General features: G+C 38.1%; 3 protein-coding genes across 3 annotated transcripts; 2 read left to right on the plus strand and 1 right to left on the minus strand.

Annotated features, from left to right (window-relative positions):
• Positions 1-10,691: 10,691 nt before the first annotated feature.
• LOC148959691 (uncharacterized) lies at positions 10,692-11,589 on the minus strand. Its single transcript, XM_089110310.1, has one exon. It carries the CDS (start codon positions 11,508-11,510, stop codon positions 10,692-10,694), a length of 819 nt encoding a protein of 272 aa, XP_088966436.1. The 5' UTR covers positions 11,511-11,589.
• Positions 11,590-13,693: 2,104 nt separating this feature from the next.
• On the plus strand, positions 13,694-15,150 carry LOC135682968 (uncharacterized). The gene is made up of 2 exons (XM_089110317.1): positions 13,694-14,098; positions 14,781-15,150. The coding sequence occupies exons 1-2, from the start codon at positions 13,729-13,731 to the stop codon at positions 14,882-14,884; spliced, it is 474 nt and encodes a 157-aa protein (XP_088966443.1). The 5' UTR covers positions 13,694-13,728; the 3' UTR covers positions 14,885-15,150.
• A 129-nt stretch (positions 15,151-15,279) lies between these two features.
• Positions 15,280-21,524, plus strand: LOC135694218 (zinc finger MYM-type protein 1-like). The gene is made up of 2 exons (XM_065212920.2): positions 15,280-18,730; positions 19,367-21,524. The coding sequence occupies exons 1-2, from the start codon at positions 18,389-18,391 to the stop codon at positions 21,503-21,505; spliced, it is 2,481 nt and encodes an 826-aa protein (XP_065068992.2). The 5' UTR covers positions 15,280-18,388; the 3' UTR covers positions 21,506-21,524.
• Positions 21,525-21,919: the final 395 nt, after the last annotated feature.

A 21,919-nucleotide genomic window follows, 5' to 3' on the forward strand; every position in this document is an offset into this window, starting at 1 on the left:
CATAAAAACGACAGCATTCGCAACAACAAAAGCAAAATTAAATATAGGAACATCGCCAATCAGGGTTCCTATAAATGGTGACCACGACGTGACCGACTGGTAGGTTCTGCACTGTTGTTTTTACTTGTTCTATGTCAACTGTCTCAATGTCAACCACTCGCAAATTCCTGGATTCATCAGGCTACAACTGCCATCACGCACACGTTCAATGCCTACGCTGGCTCACAAACAACGTCCTGTTGGCTGTTCCGATGCACCCTGGATTTGTGATGGCTGTCTACTTGTTTCAACCCATTCTTCGTGCAATGTTTTAATCCACCTCATCAACTAACCCCGCTTCGCCAGCACACTCGACCGACACCATCCTACAGCACAGAAAACTGTCCAACAGCACCACACCGTTCATCACTTCGCTGAAGTACACACAGAATCCCGCAAATGCCTTCGTCAAACACAACATCAAACAGGTTCGGCAGCACACCCTACAAAAAGCTGGTGTTTATCACGCTAGGTCGACAACATTCCGCGCCCAGAAAATGTTGCAGCACACACAAGGCAGCACCTCAGCACTCATTATACAGTGCCATCACCTGCCTTGCAAGCATCCAAAGGTTCCTGGTCACCCTACTCACAAAACCTCACATTCCATCGCATCGCAAGCATCACATCGCATTGCATCGCAAACATCATGGTTCCTGGTCATCCTTCGAAAAGCTCGCAAACACAAAGGCACGATTCTACAACATAAAGACACACAAAGCTTCAAGAACATCTACAGTAGTTTGAACATTTAATACAACTCTTCTTCCGAACATTTTACTAACATTTTTTCAAACATTTTAGATAACATTTCATCGTTCGCTCCAGCTCACTCGCTCTCTAGGGGAGGAGCTCTCTAGTGACCATTGTCTAAACGTAATCATGTCCTCCATTGTGTCTCTGTCATTAACACTTTCCATTGTCTTTGATCCACGTAACGTAACAAACAAAACATTTGTATCGTCCCTCGTTTTATGTGTACGAGGGTCACTCCAAAATTATTGAGATATTCAGTAACCGCTTGAGATATCAGTTTGAAATTTTTTTGGTGGCTTCTACCATCTATTTCACCCATCTTTTGTAATTTTTGTTAATTTCAAGCGTGAGAAAAAAATAGAAACGGTTTTAAATTTCAGCTCCTTAGATGTTCTTATTTGTTAAAAACGGAGCTTGAAAGACGTGATTTTCGCAGAATGATTTATTATGATTTTAAAAGGGGGCTGAAACAAGAAGAATGCCTAGCTCAGCTTCTGCAGACTTTTGGAGATAATGCACCTTCAAGGGCAACAGTTTTTCGATGGTTTGCCGAATTTAAGAGAGGGAGGGAGAGCCTTAAAGATGAGACCCACCCAGGGAGGCCCCCAACTGCTGTTGTGCCAGAAACAGTTGCCGCTGTGGAGAAGATGCTAAGGCAAGATGGTCGGATGACTTATTCTATGATGCAGGATAGCTTAAAGATTGGATCAGCAGGTTTGCACACAATTTTGCATGAAAACTTGCAAGTTCGGAAAGTGGCTGCCCGCTGGGTGCCACATTGCTTGTCAGATGAGCAAAAAGAGCAGCGAGTCAATTGGTGCCAGCTCAAGCTGCAAAAAATAAATGAAGGGAAGTCGAAACGGATTTATGACATTGTGACAGGCGATAAAAGTTGGGTTTACCAATTTGACCCGGAGCCTAAGCGCCAATCCTCAATTTGGATCTTTCCAGGTGAAAACCTGCCGCAAAAATTTTGGCGATCCAGAAGCGTTGGCAAAAGGATGGTTGCATCATTTTTCTCAAAGACTGGTCATGTCTCAACCATTCAAGTTGAAGACCGCTGTACAGTGAACACGGATTGGTATGTTAACCACTGCATACCACAGGTTCTAGAAGTTTGGTGAAATAAACGTCCAAGGACCGGCTTAAGAGGTCTACTTTGGCACCATGACAACGCTTCCGCTCACACAGCTGCTTTGACCATCGACTTTCTGTCCGAAAATTCAGTTCAGTTGATGACCCACCCGCCTTATTCTCCTGATTTGGCACCTTGTGACTTCTTTCTCTTTCCAGCGGTGAAAGAAAAAATTCACAGAACCAAGTTTGATAGCGCTGATGATGCAGTTAGTGCCTTCAACAAGGCTGTTTCTGACCTGGCCGCGGAACAATGGGCCCATTGTTTTGAAATGTGGTTTTATCGTATGAGACTTTGTGTGGAAGCCAGTGGAGAGTATTTTGAGAAACTGTGAAAATTTGAACACGATGCCTCTTGCGGTTTTTGAATATCTCAATAATTTTGGAGTGACCCTCGTATACTTCCTAAATTGTAATTAGTCAGTAAGTTCATCAAGACGCAAAGGTCAGGCAATATCGTCTCTTGCTGGCTCTGTGTTTTCTGCACGTTAAATCAGACATAAAAACGACAGCATTCGCAACAACAAAAGCAAAATTAAATATAGGAACATCGCCAATCAGCGTTCCTATAGGGCTATTAAAGTTTAATGCCCATTCAAGCATTAATGAGATTATGAAAAATGATTTACCTGATGGTTCTTAGGAAAGCTCATTCTACTTTAAGAAAGATAGTCAGTTGAGAGAGAACCACAAATACTGGAATCAGGTGCAAGCTGAAATGGCCTCAGTTGGTGTCAATTGGGCACATTTTGTACTTTGGACTCTAAAGGAGATATAGTACACCCAAGTGATCAGAGAACCAAACTGGGAAAAAATATTACTCCCATTGCTTTGAGACATTTATTTGAATGAGCTGTTTCCAACATTTTATACTAAAGATAAAAAATTAATTACTTGATGCTTTCTGCCGTTATTTCTATTATTTCTTATCTATAAAATGACTTAAAATCACTACATGTTTATTTCTATTCTATATTAAAAACAATAACAAACTCTTACAAGAAAAAAAGAAAAGTATGAACTGACATTAACCTACCACAGTAATAAGTTACATACTACAGTATTAACTAGTGCTACACATGTTAATTCTGTTACATACTACTGCTACACATGAGGTGCAATTTTTCCTCATTTAACCCTTTGAAATCAGGGGTACAGCCTGTTTAACATTGTGTATCATTATACTGGAACAATTTAAGTCATAATGTGTCAGTCATGTGGCAGCAAAGTTTCCTTTTGAATGATGACTAGGCACTAATTCAAGGCAGGCAAGATTTACTCTGAGAGAATAAGGACTGTAATTGTTGGAACACTGAAACAAATTATTTGCAAATGTTGAATCTTTGACACCTAGTTCAGTAACACACAATAAATTACAATGAGGGAGAAGCACTAAGGTTCTAAGTATAAGAAAAAGTGGTTGGAAAACATACATTTAGAATTCTAAATATTTGTTGCAACCATAATTTGTTGTCAATAGAAAAAGAAACAGGACTTTTTAAGGTCACTTTCGCAAGTAGTTGTTCAACCAAGAAACATTCTTTATGTTTTGGTCAATTGTTCTGTTGCATGATCAATTTCCCTTTGTTGTTATTGATAGGTGCGCCCTGTAGCAGTTGTAGGATTGACTTTTGTGAGAATATCTTCCCGCTGAACAATCAATTTGTCATATTTAGCTGGATACGTGAATGAAGCAGCAGGGCCAGATAGATGGAGAAATTTAATTTCTGCCTCATTTCTTTCCTTCATCTTATGAAGAGCATAAGCAAGCCACCATTTCCCATCATATTTACAAGTGATGTAGCCATTTATGCTTTCCCATGACAGAAGCTCTTGTGGCTGTACTGGAACAACTGAAACCTGCCTTTTATCGTAAGCCCTGGAGTACTCTTTTGTGATAAGCTCAGTTGTAGAGCCTGCCACTGGGATGAATGCATTGAGCTTTTGCGTTTCTTCTATTCTTTTGCTTTTCAAAAACCGTTAAGATAAAAATTTCTCTTTATCTTTCACTTCCAAATTCCTCTTCAGAAACAAACTCAAAAACTACATTCCTGATGTTTTCCTTTGCTCAATTAAAAAGTTGCTTTGGTGTTCGAATTTGTTCACCATGTGGACGTTGGAGGCTTGCCCTTGCTGCAAGACGCTTGATTGTCCCCCCAACACCATCACAAGCTCCTTTTCCATGTGATGTTGCAAAAAAATGCCATTCACCAGATATTCCAAAGTCTTCTTTATGGAATGCTAAGTTCACAAAGCTCTTCCTGTTCTTATACTGGGAAGCATCACCATCCGAGAAGTAGATACCCTTTTCATGCAAGGAATGGCATCCTTTAAATGCTTCATCATTTTGTCCTGAAACGTATACACTGCAACTGTGTCATGCTTTAAGCAATCTGAAATAATTACACAACTTAAATGCTCAATTTTGTCTGATTTATCATCGGCAGGCTTGTAGTAAGTCACAGAAGGATGAATAGTTGCCTGGCTGTTGTTCCAATGGAACCCTTGAGCATCATGTTGCATTACAAATGAATAATTATCTGCAAAATCACCAATTACTAGTAAGCCTCCTTTCTCCAACTGCATTTTCATTTCCTTTAAAAAAGAAGATTGTTCCTGTGCTATGAATGGGTGTCTTTGAAGCTTCATCAGATAATCAATTAGATTATTTACAAACAAGAGTTGTTTTTAACAGGTCGATTCATTATTTTTGAAAGCACAAAGACAGTTTATTGAAATGAACATGTAACTGCTGATTGGTGTCAGATTCAGTGTCACGCCCTCTAATTCCTATGTAGCCCTCTACTCTTCTAAAAGAAGCTTAAAGATTGCAGACAGACAGACAGATTTGACTCAATAGCATTGCAAATTTTCATGCTGGTATCTGCTTTCGGCAAAGTTTTTTATGGTTAAAAAAGTATTATTTAAATAAAAAGAGGGATCATTGCTAATCTTCAGATTTTTTTTATAAAAGGCTCACTTAAGGAAACGAGTGGTACAAACCATTGTTAAGAATGAATATACCAAATAAGTCTTTCCATTGCAAGACTTTCATTACAATAGGTTCCCTAAACAATTTTACTCAAATTTTTTCAAAAAATAAATCTTCATCCAGTGAAATGGCTATAACTCTGGAATCCATGTAAACCCCAACACAAAACTTTGCATATCACAAAATGGAAATATACAAACTTTAACAATGTGGGGTTGTAGGCTTAATGCCCAGGGGGGAATGAAGAAAAATTTACAGGGGTTTATCTCTTGTCAATTTATAGATGTATGAGAAGTTTCAGAAGAATCTGAGTACTTAAGGTTTTTTGGCTGTGTTGATTTGGTATGGAATGACCCTTTGATATAACAAACAAATATGTACTCATTGTAAAAGCTCATGCTATTTTGTCAAGAATCCTGAGTACCTAAACTCTTACAAAGCTATTTAGAAGTGATGGCAATTGTTGGCAATAGGCAGATATCCATACAGTTGAAGAATAAGAAAAAGTATTGCTAAATGACCCAAAAGTGAAAACAATATAACAAGTCAAGTAAAAGATGCAAATTAATCATGAAATTGACATAGACTGGTGATGACTCAACCTCTGTATGAAAAAAGGATGGTTTCAAGTGGGACAAAGAAGATTAAAAAATTTCATGAAATTCATCACTTAGGAAAGCATATAATCATATCCCTTAACACTGTGTCCTCCAGTAAAGGGCAGTTCAAATGATCCTGAAACAATTTCTCATCATGAGCAGTTTCGGACATGACCTCTATGAAGCATCTTATTTCCAAAGCATTGTCATTGCTCAAAACCATTAAAAATGCTTGAAACTGTTCGCTTGAGAGCTTCATATGCAATTTGTTGTGCTCTGATGCACTGGTTGTACTACTCTATCAATAAAACCAGCAGCCACTGTCTCTGACTCAATAAATAGGTCCTTATCAAACACAAGATGTGTATATATGGACATATAGGTTCTTAGAAATCTACTTTGCGAGGGCATCTTTTGAGAACTTAAAAACATGGAAAAATTAACATCATCGAGGAATGGAAAATGAATATCAAATTTTATGATAAACTGAAATATCAAATCTGAAGACCCGCTTCAGGAAATCTACAGAAGGTTGCAGTGGCATATGACATGCATGCATGAAAATCCCCCAACCTGACAACAAATCGTTTTCTATAGTCTTCAGACTTCCATGGAACTTGTTGTACAGCTTCATAAAAGGCTAACACAGAGCAATAAATATCCAACTTCATCATTATGTCTGAGCTTCTGGTCAATATTCCTTTGATAGTGGACATATCTGTGACTGGGGCATCAATAACGGGTAGATATGCAAAACGAGACACCCTAGGTGGCTTTTCTGAAATTATTGAATCAAAACTAGTCCAACCTGGGAGTAAACTGTTCTCTTTACTTCCTATTTCTTTGCAGGCAATTTATGAAAAGTCTATTATTTGACTTTGAGATAGAGGACATTGATGCTCGGAGAGTTCTATGTCAATGCTAGTTGCCACTGAATATAAATTTGGTGACTCTTTCTTGCCTAGATAGTATGGCTCAATTTGTTGTGGTACTTGCTTCATACAACGAATTGCTTCATACAACAAATTGACTTTTTGATTGGAACAGCACTTTCTGAACTAGGAGGCCGCTCACTGGAATCTCTCTGTTGTTGAATTACGATTCCATTTGTCATATGCGTTGTTCCAAAATCAGTTGCTGTTTCTTCTCAAAAATCGATGTTGTCCGAAAACATTGTTGTCAGAGTATTTTTTACAATGCCCTTTGGTATAACAAAGTCACTGTTTAGCTGTTTGATATGCTAAAGCAGTATCTAGTGACAAAACTGCTAAATGGAAAGCAGCATTCCCAAACCCATTCACTATCTTGGTCAGGTCTTGTGCCTCATTTGCCTAACAGTGATTTCTAAGCCTAGTGCTTAAAGTGTCTGCTTCTTGAAGCTACATATATTATGTCTTGGGCAATTGAAAGGACTTGCAACTGATCTTTTCCAGGAATTTCTATTTGCACATTATCCTGAATCAATTCATCCGAAATATTTAGGGCCCCTGCCAAAAAATTGGACAGCTTGGCAGGAATTTTACTTATTGCATTCACTAAACAAAATTCTGCAATTTTTGGGGGCCAATGGGTGAAGAATTTTGGACATTCAGTCATGTATTTTCGAATAATAAGTGCTGCATAGAACAAGGTTCTACTATAATCTTATGAATTCTGATATTCTAATTGAGTACAACTCATAGTCACTGTCATCAATCTCATTTGTTGTAATTGTACTATCTTCAATTACTGACCAAACAGAAAGATCCTCACAGAATGTAATTTCACTTTTGTTCCTGTGACCAGGTGTATGAAAAATAAGCTGAGGAAAGCGGTTTTTCAACCTCTGTTTGACTCGAAAGGCTCTATAATTAGATGCCTCTTTACCTTTTACAGTTTAGAGATCTATTTAAATTCATGTTACAGTTTAGTCATGAACATAGCCTCTTTGTCGTTGATAATTTTCTTTTGAAAAGGAAAAAGGGATCATTTTCAAACTTTTCGCATTATGAAAATTTCTTCCTAGACTGACGTTACATTGCATAATAATTTTCCGTACTTCAATGCATATATGAACTCATCTGTGTTTCAAACTTTCCTCATTTTGAAATCAATGCTGCACTGAAAAAATTTGCATCTTGCGCTAGGTTTTTAGCGTGGCATCAGCTTAAAACAAAAGAGTCTTTAGGAATAAATAGAAATCCCATTTGTTAAAAACTGACAAAATTGGACATGTTGAACTTCTTCAGTCAAAAACTGACAACCAATAATGCATCAGTTTTTGCTTAATACAATTTATACTCAAAAACTGTAAACAGTTAGTTAAAAACTGATTCTGTATTTCAGGCTTTAGAGTATATACATCACACAAAGTATCCATGAAATCCCTATTCATTCCAATACTTCAAACATGCCTTTCCAAAGAATACAACAACACAGTACAGACCCGATATCGCACTAGCACTCACGCTGCTATTGTCACGAATGACACATAAATATTATTCAGGGCTAAATACTTTAGGATACTATTTCAGCCAATAGAGAAATTATAATATCCATTGCGAAAATTGTTGTTCTCTTTGGATTCAATATGACTGTGACAATTTTCAGGCTCACCTAGATTTAAGAATTGATAGTGAAAATGTTGTTCTAAAGAGGCCTTTTTAAAATGCACCAAGAAATGCAACCTATTGGCCTAAGAAAACTCAAAACGAGTCAATTTCTTGTTGTGCTTATGTCATCAATGAGACCTTGTTTTGTTAGGGATCACCTTGAGCACGAAAGGCCTGTTACTCTCTATCCAGATATTTATAACTTTCTGTCATTTCATCCAAATGAGCTCTCCAGTAATGATCTCTCTGAATATAAACAGTCAAAGGGCTACAGTTTCTATTCGCAGGGTTGGCTATCACCATTACTTTTTCATCCCATTGCTGATGATAGTGAGTTCTGTTTTCTCAAGGGAAATTGCAGACCATCACAACGAATCAATGATACCCCACATAAACTGTGGATCTGTTTGGGGAAATGTAATTGGAAACATTGTCTCAACACACTGCTCATGCATGGCTGGACTGTCTCAGACATGCAATCATGTTGTAGCAGCTCTCTTTAGGATTGAGGCTGTGAGCAGAATGGGACTTAATAATCCTCCTTGCACTTCAAGCAAAGTTGTGAAGCCAGTAAAGATTAAAGATTTAAAGCTAAAACGGACCATTTTAGGAGGAATAGTGAAAAAGAAAGTTGAATTGAACTGTTCCCCCAAGAAGAATTTTGACCCTTTGGAGCATGTTGAATACTTGCAGGACAGGAGCTTAACCTGCAGGACATGGCAAAATCCCTTGAGACAGTCTGTAAAAGGTCTGAATATATTATGTTTAAAGCACTGCCAAAGAAAGAGTTACCAGCAACAGAGGTGCAAAATGCAAAGGTTATTCCATTCGAAGAACATTTTTACAATCTACCAATAGAGTTGATTTCTTGAACCATATAAAAGCGGTAAAAATGGAAGGTATAAGCACAATAGAGATGTTAACCAGAGGACAGGCAGATAAGCAACATTCGCATTTCTTTAGAAAGCATGCTATCACTGGATCTAAGGGACATGATGTCAAAACTTGTATGGCCACTTTGAGAAAGGGGGATTCTAAGAGAGACTCATTGAGGAATATCTATTCCAAAATTGCTGGAGCCACAGATATAGTTGACCAACTGCCATCTCTAAAGTATAGAAGAGCAATGGAACCAGTTGCAATAGAATCCTTCAAGAAAGAGTTTGGAAAGCACTATAATCATGTGAAAATAACATCATGTGGGTTGTTCTTATGTCAAGACATGCCATTTGCTGGTGGAAGCCCTGACTATTGTTTCATGTCAATTCTGCGGGAGGGCATGCATAGAGGTGAAATGCCCTTTTTCAATCTGTCACACCACAGCTTATGATCCCAAAATAAAACTGCGCAATTCCACGCAGATCCCTTTATCGACATTTGCACTTAGAACCGTAGCTAAAATTAGCAAACCACCAAACATAAGAAGGGAAATGTTAATCGTAAGAAGGATCTTCCTTGCAATACAGACAGTGATGATATTTTTTATTCTAATCTGTTGGATGCGTACATGGAACGCCCTCGACAGCTCGAAAACGTTTTATACGTTGACTGGGCTGAAAAATATTTATTAGACAGATCTAATAATAGTCGTCGTTCTAATTTACAGCAGGATGATGACAGCTCAGATGAGGAAGACACGTCAGACGTACGTCCGGCAGTCCTTGTTGACTGAATGGGTAGAAGATGGAAACAGCGCAAGGTTGAAGCTGTTGCCCGGTGGAGATTCTACCTTCCGAATGGTGAAAACCAGGAGAACTACTACATGCAAAAGCCGGTGTTGAATCTGCCTTTGCGGAAAAAAACGCCTGTCATTTCTCCAAACAATGTGTCGAAAACAATGTGCCATTCGTAACCTGATTGAAGAGCGAGACGACGCCATGACTGCTCTCCAGGATGCCAGACAAAGAGGGTTCTCACTCGCTCGTCTGCGCAAGATGGCACAATCCTTATGTGACATGGACTGGATCGGTGAAGACGAATTCAATACGTTCATTGATGAGGTAACAACTGCCCATTGTGCCAATGCAGTCAAAGATGAAGAAGAAGTCACTGTTGCTGACTTCAATCCAGATCATGCAGATCTTGGTAACTTAAGGGTCAACAACATTCACATTGAATCTGTCACTTTTGCAGCATATGCAATTTGGAGGTAAGCACATCATTTTAATGGGTGATCCTGCACAACTTCCAGCCATTGAGCGTGACATATTTGATTCCTTCTTATGGAGGAAGTTCAGTACTGATTTCTTTTGGAAACGAGATCCTGGTTGACCTGCATGTTGGCCTGACGGTGGCATTTGTTTTTTAACATAAGTATAATTTACACAGGTGTAGATTATTTTTCTCTCTAAGCTTAATTTTGAGCAGCTATCATCAAGGGGGCATTTATAAACAGATGTGGCTAATAAACAGAACAGCAAACTATAATAGAGAAGGTTTGTTGAATTCTAATGCAACATGTGTGGCAATATTGAGTGTGGTGTTACTGGGAATGCCATAATAACTCTGGCAATGTGGTAGTTTTTAAAAAAACTGTTTATTGTGCCTTTCTGGTTTTCAAGTCTGTGGAATCAAGTATATCTACAAGAAATACTCATTTAGTGTTGGGGGCTCGACTTCAAAGAATTTTGCAGTGCTGTTGCCATACAAGCAGGTAAAAGCATTTCTTAACAATGCACTGACAGCATAAAATTTCCCAACAGAACTGAGGCCAATCTTGAGATTTTTCTTGAAATACACAAACTTGAAGAAGTTGATGATGTCTCCAAACACCCACTCAACAGAAATTTTTACGTGACTCATTGATTGATTAAAAGCAAGCTCATCAGGTGTGAGAGCTGCTCTTCTTGCAAACGGGCGCTGGAGGTGAACACGATGCGGGTATGCAGGGTCACCATAGATGCAAAGAGTTGCACCATCTGGGGAAAACGAGTGCTGTTCTAATTGCTCCAGTAGACCAGACATTACAAGCAATCTGCTGTCATGTCTTCTACCTTCAACAGGCCCAAAAAGGTTTGCAATCATACCATTTGGAGCAACAACTGACTGAAACTTGAGTGCATGAACCCTTTTGTGCCCATTGTAGACAGCTTTTTGATTCCTGGTTGGCCTGCATATAGGCCTGACAGTGCCATCAACAAATCCCCAGCAGTTGTCCAATGCAGCACCTTTGTTGTGTATTGCATCAGCAAATGACTGGAGATTCTCTCTTGAGAGCCATGGCTGGTTCAGGTCGTTCAGTAGATTGGAAAACCTGTCATATATATCCTCAACCACCAAGTTGAAGATCATGCATAGTTGCGGAACAGGCCTTCCGAATCTTGGGACTAAATCCGCGTACCGGCAGGGATACGTGAAACGCTTCAAGCAGACACAAAGCGGGGCCAACAATGACACCATTGTAGCATCGATAAATTTCTGGCAGTTGAAGGGCTTGCACAAGATTGTATATGTCCTGCTTTTTGAAACGCATTTCAACAGAGCACTCCTCTTCGGCCATATCTTCCAAGCTAAAACGTTCATATTTAAAATATGGAAGCTCTAAATGAAGATTAACGTTGTTTGCGTGACCACGATGTAATAAAAGTTAGTCCTCGACATCTTCCATATTTTCCTCGAGCACGATGAATAAATTGTTTGCCATTTTTGCAGCTTCGAGTAAACTGAATTTGGCGCCAAACTGCAATGCGTTGTGACAGGCAAGTTGTGAATCGTAACAGGAAAAAGGTCAACGCATCGGGATGACTAGATTCCAGACCTTTTCAGCTTGTCTCGATCTGTCTCGTCTTGTTTCGTAAACTCTCTATTATGGTTTCAACTGCATGTAACCCAACAGATGAAAGATATTAAAATAAAGGAATGCTTGTATAATAATTATCAACAAACAGTATGTAGCCCTTATTCTTCAAAGGCTCTGTCAGCTTGATAACAACTCTTGCTGCTACCCGCGACAATAAACCAGAAATCTCATCTGCCGCTGACGTGGACCTTTGTCTACCTAATGCTTCAGGTATTCCTTGAAGGTTGTCTACTTCACCGTGTAGTCACCCCAGCCGTCTCCTCTCTTTCTGCCAGTATTAACTACCATATCCCAACTGTAGCCAGTGGAAGACCTTAGTCTGCTAAAATCCATCATTTAAAACCCCAGTGTATCACATTTTGTTGATCACAGCCTTAAAGATTGCAAGAATTGCACAATATCTTCTAAATGTTGGCAGAAACATTGACCATAACAATCCAGAAAATAGGATATCTTGACAATGCCCATATAAATTAGGTGGGCCAGAAACCTGCAAAACTCTATCAAATCAATTTTCCTCCATGCGAGCTCACCATGAGACAGTGCCGTGTAACTTTTGCCAATCTCTTCACCATGAACAGCATACAGGTTTGAATTAATTAATAGTTTGCATTAGCTGGAGTGGAGAGAACAGAAGAAGAAAGTTCAGAGTTTTTTTTGGTTCTTGTCCTCCTCTCCAGACAATAAATGGCCCAGATTCTGCAACATTGTGAGCTGGAATAGGCTTTTTTGCTTTTCCGGTGCATTTTTTATTCTTAACATAAAAAGGATTTTATATAGTAACAAATGTAGGTGGGAAAGTTGGATTTTATGAGCTACGAGTTCAAGGTCAATACGATATTTGCAATCTACCCAGGGAAAAAGGAAAAACGGGCAGACAACCAAGAAATGGAACAGTCGGAAAGCCACCAAAATTTTAGAGAGCTCTTAGCACAATGCTTTCAATAGCTTTTTTTAAATTATCCTCAAATAATCATTTGTTTTCACGGCTGAATTTGCTACAAAAATCTAAAAAATTATCATCGATTTCCGATTTCAACAAAAAATACAAAATAAATTCCATATTTCAACAATGATATTTACCACGCTCTAGCCCTTTGATAACATATAAAATCAATTCAGCATTTTTACCACAAGTCGCAGTTCTACACCATATTTTGTTGCACCAAAAGAACGTTTAAATACATCATCAAAATGGCAGAGGCAAAGAAATCTCAAGATCCCTCGAGTAACTTCAATGTCTTTGTACCTTTTCTGGCTTGTGTGGATATTATTCTTTTAAAATAAACATCCATATACTAGCGCACAACTACCATTGTGGGTTAAAACAAAACCTTGTCGTTATCATTTACTGACTACAGTTTAAACCTGGAGAAAACAATCAATATTCTCAGACAGTTTCTTGCTCATATTTGTGAATAAAATGCAGCCCTTTGCAAAATTTTAAACATCGTCAAATACATTTTTATTTGTAGAAACCAATTCTTAAAAGAACTTTCTCCAACACCAAAAGATTTCCATTCTTTTTCTTAAAACAAACCAATATAATGTGCTTACTACTTGCTAATATTCGAAAGTTCCATTGACTAATTATTTCTTCTTTTCACTAGAGTCCTCCAAAGGTTACTTGCATTGCCTGTCCCTGATAAAAATTTCAAAAGGAAACACAAGTAACATGACTTTTATTTACAAACAAGCCCGTCCAAAGTACAAAAAGTCATTGGATACAACACCCAACAACATAAATACCTTACTGAACTCCAACGCTCAAGAAATACCGTAAGTCTTAAAAATACAAAGTCAGACAATGAAGGCATCATGATCTTCAATCACGAGTCAACTGCATTTGATATCCCTAGGCAAACCATCAATTTTGACTATCAAAAAACAGAAAATCTCCAGCCACCACTGTCCATCTCAAGTCAAGCGACACACATCCATATTTCCGAAGTGCCAACCTTGAAGCTTAGCCAGATCATAAAGACCACAGCAACCATATCATTCGGAAACCAACCCCCAAACGCTGTTTTCTTCTTCAGAACAGGAGAAACCCTACACGTTGAAGAAGATTGTATTGCTGACGACAGCTCCGGGACAACAGAACTTCATCTCTGGGAGCCACTTAATAATAGTATTCAGCACAACAAAATGTACCTCTTCAAAAACCTTGTTATCAAGTCTTACAAAGGTAAGAGTTGGCTTTTTCTTTCATGCTTATCATTTAAATTATTTACGTGGTTCAGTTATTATAATGTCCAAGGAACAAATCTCAGAAATCCTCGTTCACTCGATTTTTCAAGCGCTCTTATACACCTTCTATTTATATTTTGTTGACATTTTTGTATTCACCAAAAGAAGTCTCCATCTCTATCTGCTAAACTGTCTGTCAAAAAATAAATCCTCCAAAAAACCATTGCCTTAACTACCAAGCAGTTACAAAACTATTCATATCTACTTATCGATGTTAAACAATTACATTTTTTGAAGAAATAAACAATACCATTATACTTCTTCTGATAATTCTCTGAAATATTAAATTCCTTTTTTCAACAACCAAACATTTCATTTCAAAACTGCACTATTTTTTTTCTACAGTATACTTTCTAGGACCAACTATCCCCATTCAATTGGTATTAACAAAACTAATTTTTTCAGTACCCAAAATCTTATAAGTTTCTTATTAGCTTAAAAGCTGCACATTGCTCGTGTCCACATTATTATTCTCATACTTGTTATTATTCTTTTGTAGGTCTAGAAATATTTTCCTTCGTTAGCAACTTGATCGTTTACATTTTCCCATTCACAGTCATTATTCTAATTATTTTTGTTTCAAGCTAGAATTCGCTAATATTTAATTTCTATATTTATAGGTGTCGCACAGCTCACTTCAAGGACTGATACTTCTTTTGAAGAGAGAAACCAGCAAGTCCACCTAATAACTGGCCACGACGTTCTTGAAGAAGAAGAAACTTAGGTCACACTTGAGTGTTTCGAGATTGTGAAAAATCTGTAAAATTTTCAAAATTTGTCAGACCTATAGCAAAAGGATGTCAGGCGTTGGTAAACATATTATCAGATGTCTACAATGTAAATCGAGCCAAAGAGCCGAAATTTCAAAAAAGGAGTTTCGGTCCAGCTTAAAGTTCAAATCAACCCTGAATCCATCTGGCTTACCACATTTTGGCAGACTATAACTGAACTATTGGAAAAACTTTCATTGGAAAGTGAAGTGGAAATAATTGAAGAGGCACTTCTAGATTTTAAAAAAATTTCATCACTTTATAATAAAACGAACAATATCATAACAAAAGTTTTTGACGTTTCCAGTTAAATTTGAGTAAAGAAATTTGCACTATTGTCATCTTCCCATACTTTCTGTACTCCTTTATCAAACCTCTTCAGCTACACGTCCTTGTAAAACATTGTTCTTCAGTAAAACCTGCAACCTCAAAAATCCACCATTTCATTTTAGTATTAATCCATCAAAAATAAAATTCTACATAAAAAAATTGGGCATACCTTTTGATCTACCCAGCAGCTACCCCCTTTACCCTAGTGGTATGGGGGCAGTAGAGTGCCCTTTTCAAGAAATTGATTTTCAAGCAATATCAATTCATATAAATATTTTGAATGCTAATAAAATCTACTTTTCAGCCATCTCTTGATACCTACATGTAAGGCAAAATTCAATATTTTCCTTTGTCTAGAGAACTGAAGACCGATTTGGAAAGCAATTTGAGCAATGAAAATATTTTTAATCAATACGTTCTCTTTTACTTTGGTGACTATCCTGAACAGATTTCAGATTGCTACCAACGTTGGCTCGCATATGTTCGATATATCAGTCAACGCATCAATGATGTTTTAAGTTCAAGCAAAAGCATAAGAACTGAGAGGCACACTGGGCACAGACCCTCTTTTTTCCAAAATTCAGTTTACCTGCCTTTTGCAGCTCACCAAGTTGCCCTTGAATTGTTTAGGTCCTATAGGAAATGACCAAAGGTGTGCCCATTTGTGGTGACGATCTAAGATGTTTCTTTTCGATCTGCTTCTAAAAACACCAAAAAATATTTTCATTTCTCAACTCTTTTCATTTCATTTCAACTTTTTTGTCCATGGTAATCCACTCAATATTACAGGTAATCCACTCAACATACTGCTTTACAGGGAGCCACGCAAAATAAAATCTCCAAACAACTAACTATATAAAATAATCTTATTTACAATGATTGCAGATAAAATAACAAAAGAAAAAAGGTCACAACAACTGCAAACAACGCATGCGTTGGTTTGAGCCCTTCGAGTGCGCGCTCAAAAATGTCCCTGAGGAGACATTTTTACACACTAAAAACACTAAAACACACTAAAAAAATAACAAGCATAAAAGAAGCTATTCAAAAGAAAGTTGACTTTACCACATCAAACGTAGGGGTTAACGATGCTGAAGTCAAGGGAGCTATACCCACTTTTTAGAAAAGTGCACATTGTTTTACTGGCTTTTTCTTAAGAACTTTTAGAAAGGACCCCCTTTTCCCTCTCTAACTCTGCACTGCCTAGCTTTGCAAAACTTCAACTTCCTGAGCTGGGGGGTTTTGTCCGAGTGCCTTGAGTCTATGCCTAAGGCAAATACAAAGCTGGCAGAGAAAGGTCTATGGCTGACAACAGCTGTTTAGCTTTGAATGACTCTATTGACTCTAAACGGACCTGACAATGAAGAAGTGCACCTAATTTCTCATATTTTTTCTAGCAGCAAATAAACATGTTGCAACAAATTTTTGTGTGCGAAGAAAATTTACCAATTTTAACATATAACTGTCTACAACAGCATCTAGAGAGTACCAGTATTCTTCAAACACGTGACAGGATACAAGGGAAACAAAAATATTCCTTGTTAGATTTGTTTCTTCCGATATTTTTCTACATATTTAACTAGGCTATCATCAATTTCTAGCGATTTTTGTATTATTTAACATCGAAGAAACTACAAATTTGTATTATTCCGAAGAAAAATTCTTGATGTATTGCTGTAAAGGAAGCATATCAAATTTGTGAAGTACATGAAATACAACGTAAGATAGATTCTGGCTGGTGTTCTTTCCAAAAACAAATCATTATTGTTTGTCCAATCAAGGTTTTTCAGGAATCTGGGTTAATTCTTTCACTAGTAACAAAGACAAAATGACAGTAAATCAAAGCAAGGCTGCATCCAAATTTGATTAATTATCGCAGTTCTTTTTTTCAAGCTAACCCCTTTTTGCCTAAAAGCAGAGAAAAATAATTTCAAAATTATTGTTTTTTATCTACTAAGGCATTGCCAAAAAGAAGATTGGAAATCAATATCTATCTTTATTCAAAGTTTTTGATGTGCTTGCGCTTTGGAGTAATTTTGCTTATGTTTATTTGTGAAGAAGCATCTAAAAACAATTCTCCAGAATTGCCATTTATTCATGTTATTTTTATTCTAAAGTCATTTTTAATTCTCGAAAAAATTATAAGAAGTTAAGGGGGCAAACCTTGTGACTGTAGTAATTAGTTACCAGGACGTCTTTCCAGGATGATGATGTCAGTCATGGCAATTTTGTTAACTGCAACTGCATATGGTCAAGCAATACTTGTGTGACTTTTGCTAAGTATTTTGTAGTAAATTCCCTGTTATAGTGGTAAGGGTATGGTTTTTCTACTTCGGAATGAAATAGTTCAAAATCCATTTTATGTACTTTCGTGTGCAAGTTAACTGATCCCTAACTTAAAAGTTACAATGCCTAATCACACTGGTTTACATTTTTCAAAATTTCTGCAGTCCGAACACAGCAATGGACAAGTATAGCAACATACATACATTATTTCTCTCAGCCTATTATTACTATCTAAGGTCAAAACTTTTGTAGCATTTACCTGACATAGACTTCAATTAATTGGTGTGTTTAATGTTTAACTGGTCCATAAGGTTTCATATTTGTAACATTATCTTCTATTATTTCATCATCCTGTGGTTCTTTTCATTGAAATAAGTTAGTCAATTCAATTTTTTGGCAGGCTGGTGACCTAATAAGGCTTCATGATTCATGACCTTCTACCAGAGGTGGCGGATAGTGCTATTTATGCTATTTCATTAATAGCAATTTTTTTCCAAAGAAATGTTCTGCTTTTGTATTAGACAAATTAATGTAACATAAATTATACCAGTAAAATCTTTTCTGGATCTTGATTTCCTTATCCAGTTCCTTCATTCCATGATTTATTTGACCCCTCTGTGCTTTTTGATATTGCGATTGCCCGACTTAATCTATTCAAAGAATGCCGCGTGTATACCTTTCTGATCCACGCTGTGGCCGTCGATGGCCATGCTATTACTTGGCCCTTCTGAATAGCAAACGGAGGAAACTAATAGGAGTTGCGCCATAGTGTGGCTATGGTGTGACGCAACGGGCTATTGTGAAATACGCATATCTGACAGCCTTGCTATTAAATTCTTGGAATGAATAGCAAGAGCTCACACGCGATCACGCATACAAATCGTCAGTTCGATAAACGTTGGGAAGAGAGTAGAGACCTTTTCAGATACAAAATGAATCAAGTAGCGTCAGGTGGTGTACGATGGGGTGTTTCAACTGTCTTTTCCCTCATATCTATGCAAGGAGGTAAATTAACTCATGAACAGCGCCTTCGTCTTAAAAAAGACGGACGCCCATGCCCCGATGTTAAAGTTAAAAGTCGTTCGTGTGAAGCTGTGTATAGAGGTTTTTCTTGGATATGTGGTGATTCAGAGAAGAATACATATTTCTGCTGGCCATGTTTAGTCATGGGAGATCATTTGAAGGTAAGAAGATTACTATTTTCTATTTACTATTTTCTCTCGTCGGAAAGTCTCGTTTATAGCGGCTTTGCTATTACAAATTGAAGATGAATAGCAGGGCTTTTAACGAGCGGCGGAGAGCCGCGGTAGTCTAAACAGCCCTGCATATGTAGCCACCTTTTACAAACGCAAGGAATTGTGGCATTTTCATGAACACACTTATTCACAAGACACCGATTGATCAGATGTCCCTGTCATAGTCCCTACAAGAAGCCATTTTAGTATTACTTATGCTCAAGTTTACGAAACTGACCATCTATAACTTAATGTTTAGGTTTAGGCATAGTTAACTATCGTTTAGGCGTTTAGGTAAAGACTACATTTGCTGTAATTGTTTCCATTACTACCAAGATACCAAGGGGTGTATCACTCTTCCCAAAAGGCGTCCGAGATTTTTTAAAACATTAGTATTTTTGCCAAAGGTGTACGAAGGTGATACGCTCCTCGATTTCTACAAACAACTATTTGAAATTAAGAGCAGTTTGATGCTAAAATCGAGCTAAATATAAAAAACAAGGTTGCAACTCCACTGTAACTTTTATAAAAATGTGGGTGATAATAGAAGAATTTTTATCAATTTATTCACATAATTTATTTCAGATGAAGGCTTGCTTCGTGCAACCAACTGGATTTGCATCTGATGGCAGGAATTTGTCGAATGTTGCTAACAGGCACCAAGAATCAAAAAGTCACATGACATGTCACGCTTCGTACAAGCTTTTAGGGAATGTGGATGTGGCCAGTGCACTTGATGAAGCAAGACAGAGAGAAATTCTGAGACATAATGAAAATGCATCAAGATATTCAAAGATGATGAAGCACCATATTGATGTTGCAGTCTACTTGTCTGCCCAAGGACTCGCTTTCCGGGGGCATTCTGAAGAGAAATTCTCTCCAAACAGGGGAAATTTCATTGAATTGATGGACTTGTTAGGGAACTACAGTCAAGAGTTGCGAGTTTTCCTAGACAAGGAACGGATAAGTTACACCTCCCACGACCCACAAAACGAATTGATCAAATGCATTTTCCAAGAAGTCCAGAATGAAATTCGAAATCGAGTAAGTGCTTCCAGATGTTTATCCGTAATGATGGATGACACCAGTGACTTGAGCAACACGGAGCAGTCGGCTGTTTCAGTGAGACTTATTCATGATGGGAATGTCGAAGAACATTTGCTTGGCCTCACAGATGCATCTGACGATCAATCTGCTGATGGGCTTACAAAGATCATGATAAAAATATTAGGGAGCTACAATGTTACTCCTGAGACAGGAAAGAGAAAGCTGATTGGACAATCATATGATGGTGCGGCGACAATGAGTGGCGAGCTCAATGGTGTGCAAAAGAGAATGCGAGATTACTTTCCACTTGCCTACTACAACCATTGCGTTGCACACAGGATGTCACTTTGTGCGTCGCAGTCATCGATGAAAATCCCAGAAGTGGCTAAATTCTTTGGAATATTAGACAAGCTGATAACGTTTTTCCGAAGCAGTCCCAAGCGAACGCGATACCTTGGATATAATCTTCCAAAGCCTGGTGATACAACGTGGCTTTCTCGAGACACGGCCATTACTGCAATCGATTCGTGCTACGAGACAATCGGCACAGTCTTATACCAGATGTCTTCGAATGGGAGAGAGAAAGTCGACACCCAAACGACAGCCAGAGGTCTTCTTGCCAACATCCAAAATGTTGACTTTCTATGTTTACTGAAGTTGTACAGGAAGATCTTTGAGCATTGCACGCCAATTATCACCGTTATGCAGAAGCCAACATTGGATGCTGTTCAGCTGAGATCTATGCTCGACGACTTCCAACGTTTTCTTGCTGCACTAAGCTTTGAAGACATTTGGCAAATTACACTCGATGCGGACCCAAGTTTCCCCGTAGAACGAGCCAGAGCAGGATGGAGAGGAAGGGAAACGCACAATAATGGATCCGAAGATGCTTGGAAAGAGAAGCTGTCGATTGTGGCATCAAAAGTATGCATCGAGTTTTCAGGGCAGATTTCATGGAGATTCGAGAACCTCAAAAAATTCAAGTGGATGGATCTGATTCACCCCGCCAAGTTTGCAGAGAATGTCAAAAGGCCTCCTAATGAGATAAAAGAGCTCATCAGAGAATTCGGAGATTTGTACCCATTTGCCGTTCATGACATAAATTCAGTGGAACACAATTTGGAAGTTTTATACAATAACCATGAGATCTCGCTGCTTCTTCGTAAATGTGCGAACGAAAGGAACAGAGCCATGAAGCAAAGGAGAGCAAGGCACAGAAGTAATAAAGCAAGCCATCGCGAGGAAAGTAGCTCTGGTGACCAGGTGATGGAAGAGGTGATAGACGTGGAAGAAATTGACGAATTTGAAATTAGAGAAAGTACGGGTCTTGAGGGAGACATTGCACACGGAGAAACATTGAGTATGCAAGACCTGCTCACTGTAATACATAGCACGGACCTTGCAGATGCTCTTCCGCAGGCAATGGTTCTCCTGGAAGTTGCAGCAGTGACCCCACTCACAAGCGTACACTGCGAAAGAGTGTTCAGCCGTATGAAAAGAGTGATTTCAGAATCGAGATCAAGAATGCTGCAAGAAAGAAAGGAACACCTTGTTTTCTTACAAGTTGAGCATGGTACATTGCGATCATTGGCAAAACAACCAACATTTTATCAGAATGTTGTTAGCAGGTTCAGAGAGAGCAATCAGCGACGGCTCGAACGATTTTCAAGAAAATAACTGCAATTTTTTTCATAGATGTGCTTGAAAAAATGATCAATTTGCGATACACGTTTGTTGTAAAAATAAAATAAAAACAACAATAATGTTTGAGCTTAGACGAAATGTTTTCTTTTTTTCAAAATATTTCGTATCTTAATAGAAATTTTTGTGGATTTTTCAGAAACGAGCGTAGTTTTGGAAAATAGACCATCATTTAGGAGCAGTGATAACTTTATATCTGTATCCCTCTTGTAAAGGATGGGCGTTTCCGCCCTTTTAAAGGGCCTGGCCCCCGGACCCACGTTGTTCACTCGCTTCGCTCGCGATTAATAGCAATTTATTATTGCTCCCCGCCGCCCCTGCCTTCTACCAAAGGGAATATTTCTGAATCTTCCACCTTTTCTTTCTGGCAAGAAACAGTTCTCCAAAGAA

The sequence above is a fragment of the Rhopilema esculentum genome, chromosome 9 (assembly GCF_057945365.1).
Source record: "Rhopilema esculentum isolate cy_ngs chromosome 9, ASM5794536v1, whole genome shotgun sequence".
In the NCBI taxonomy this organism is placed as follows: Eukaryota; Metazoa; Cnidaria; class Scyphozoa; order Rhizostomeae; family Rhizostomatidae; genus Rhopilema; species Rhopilema esculentum.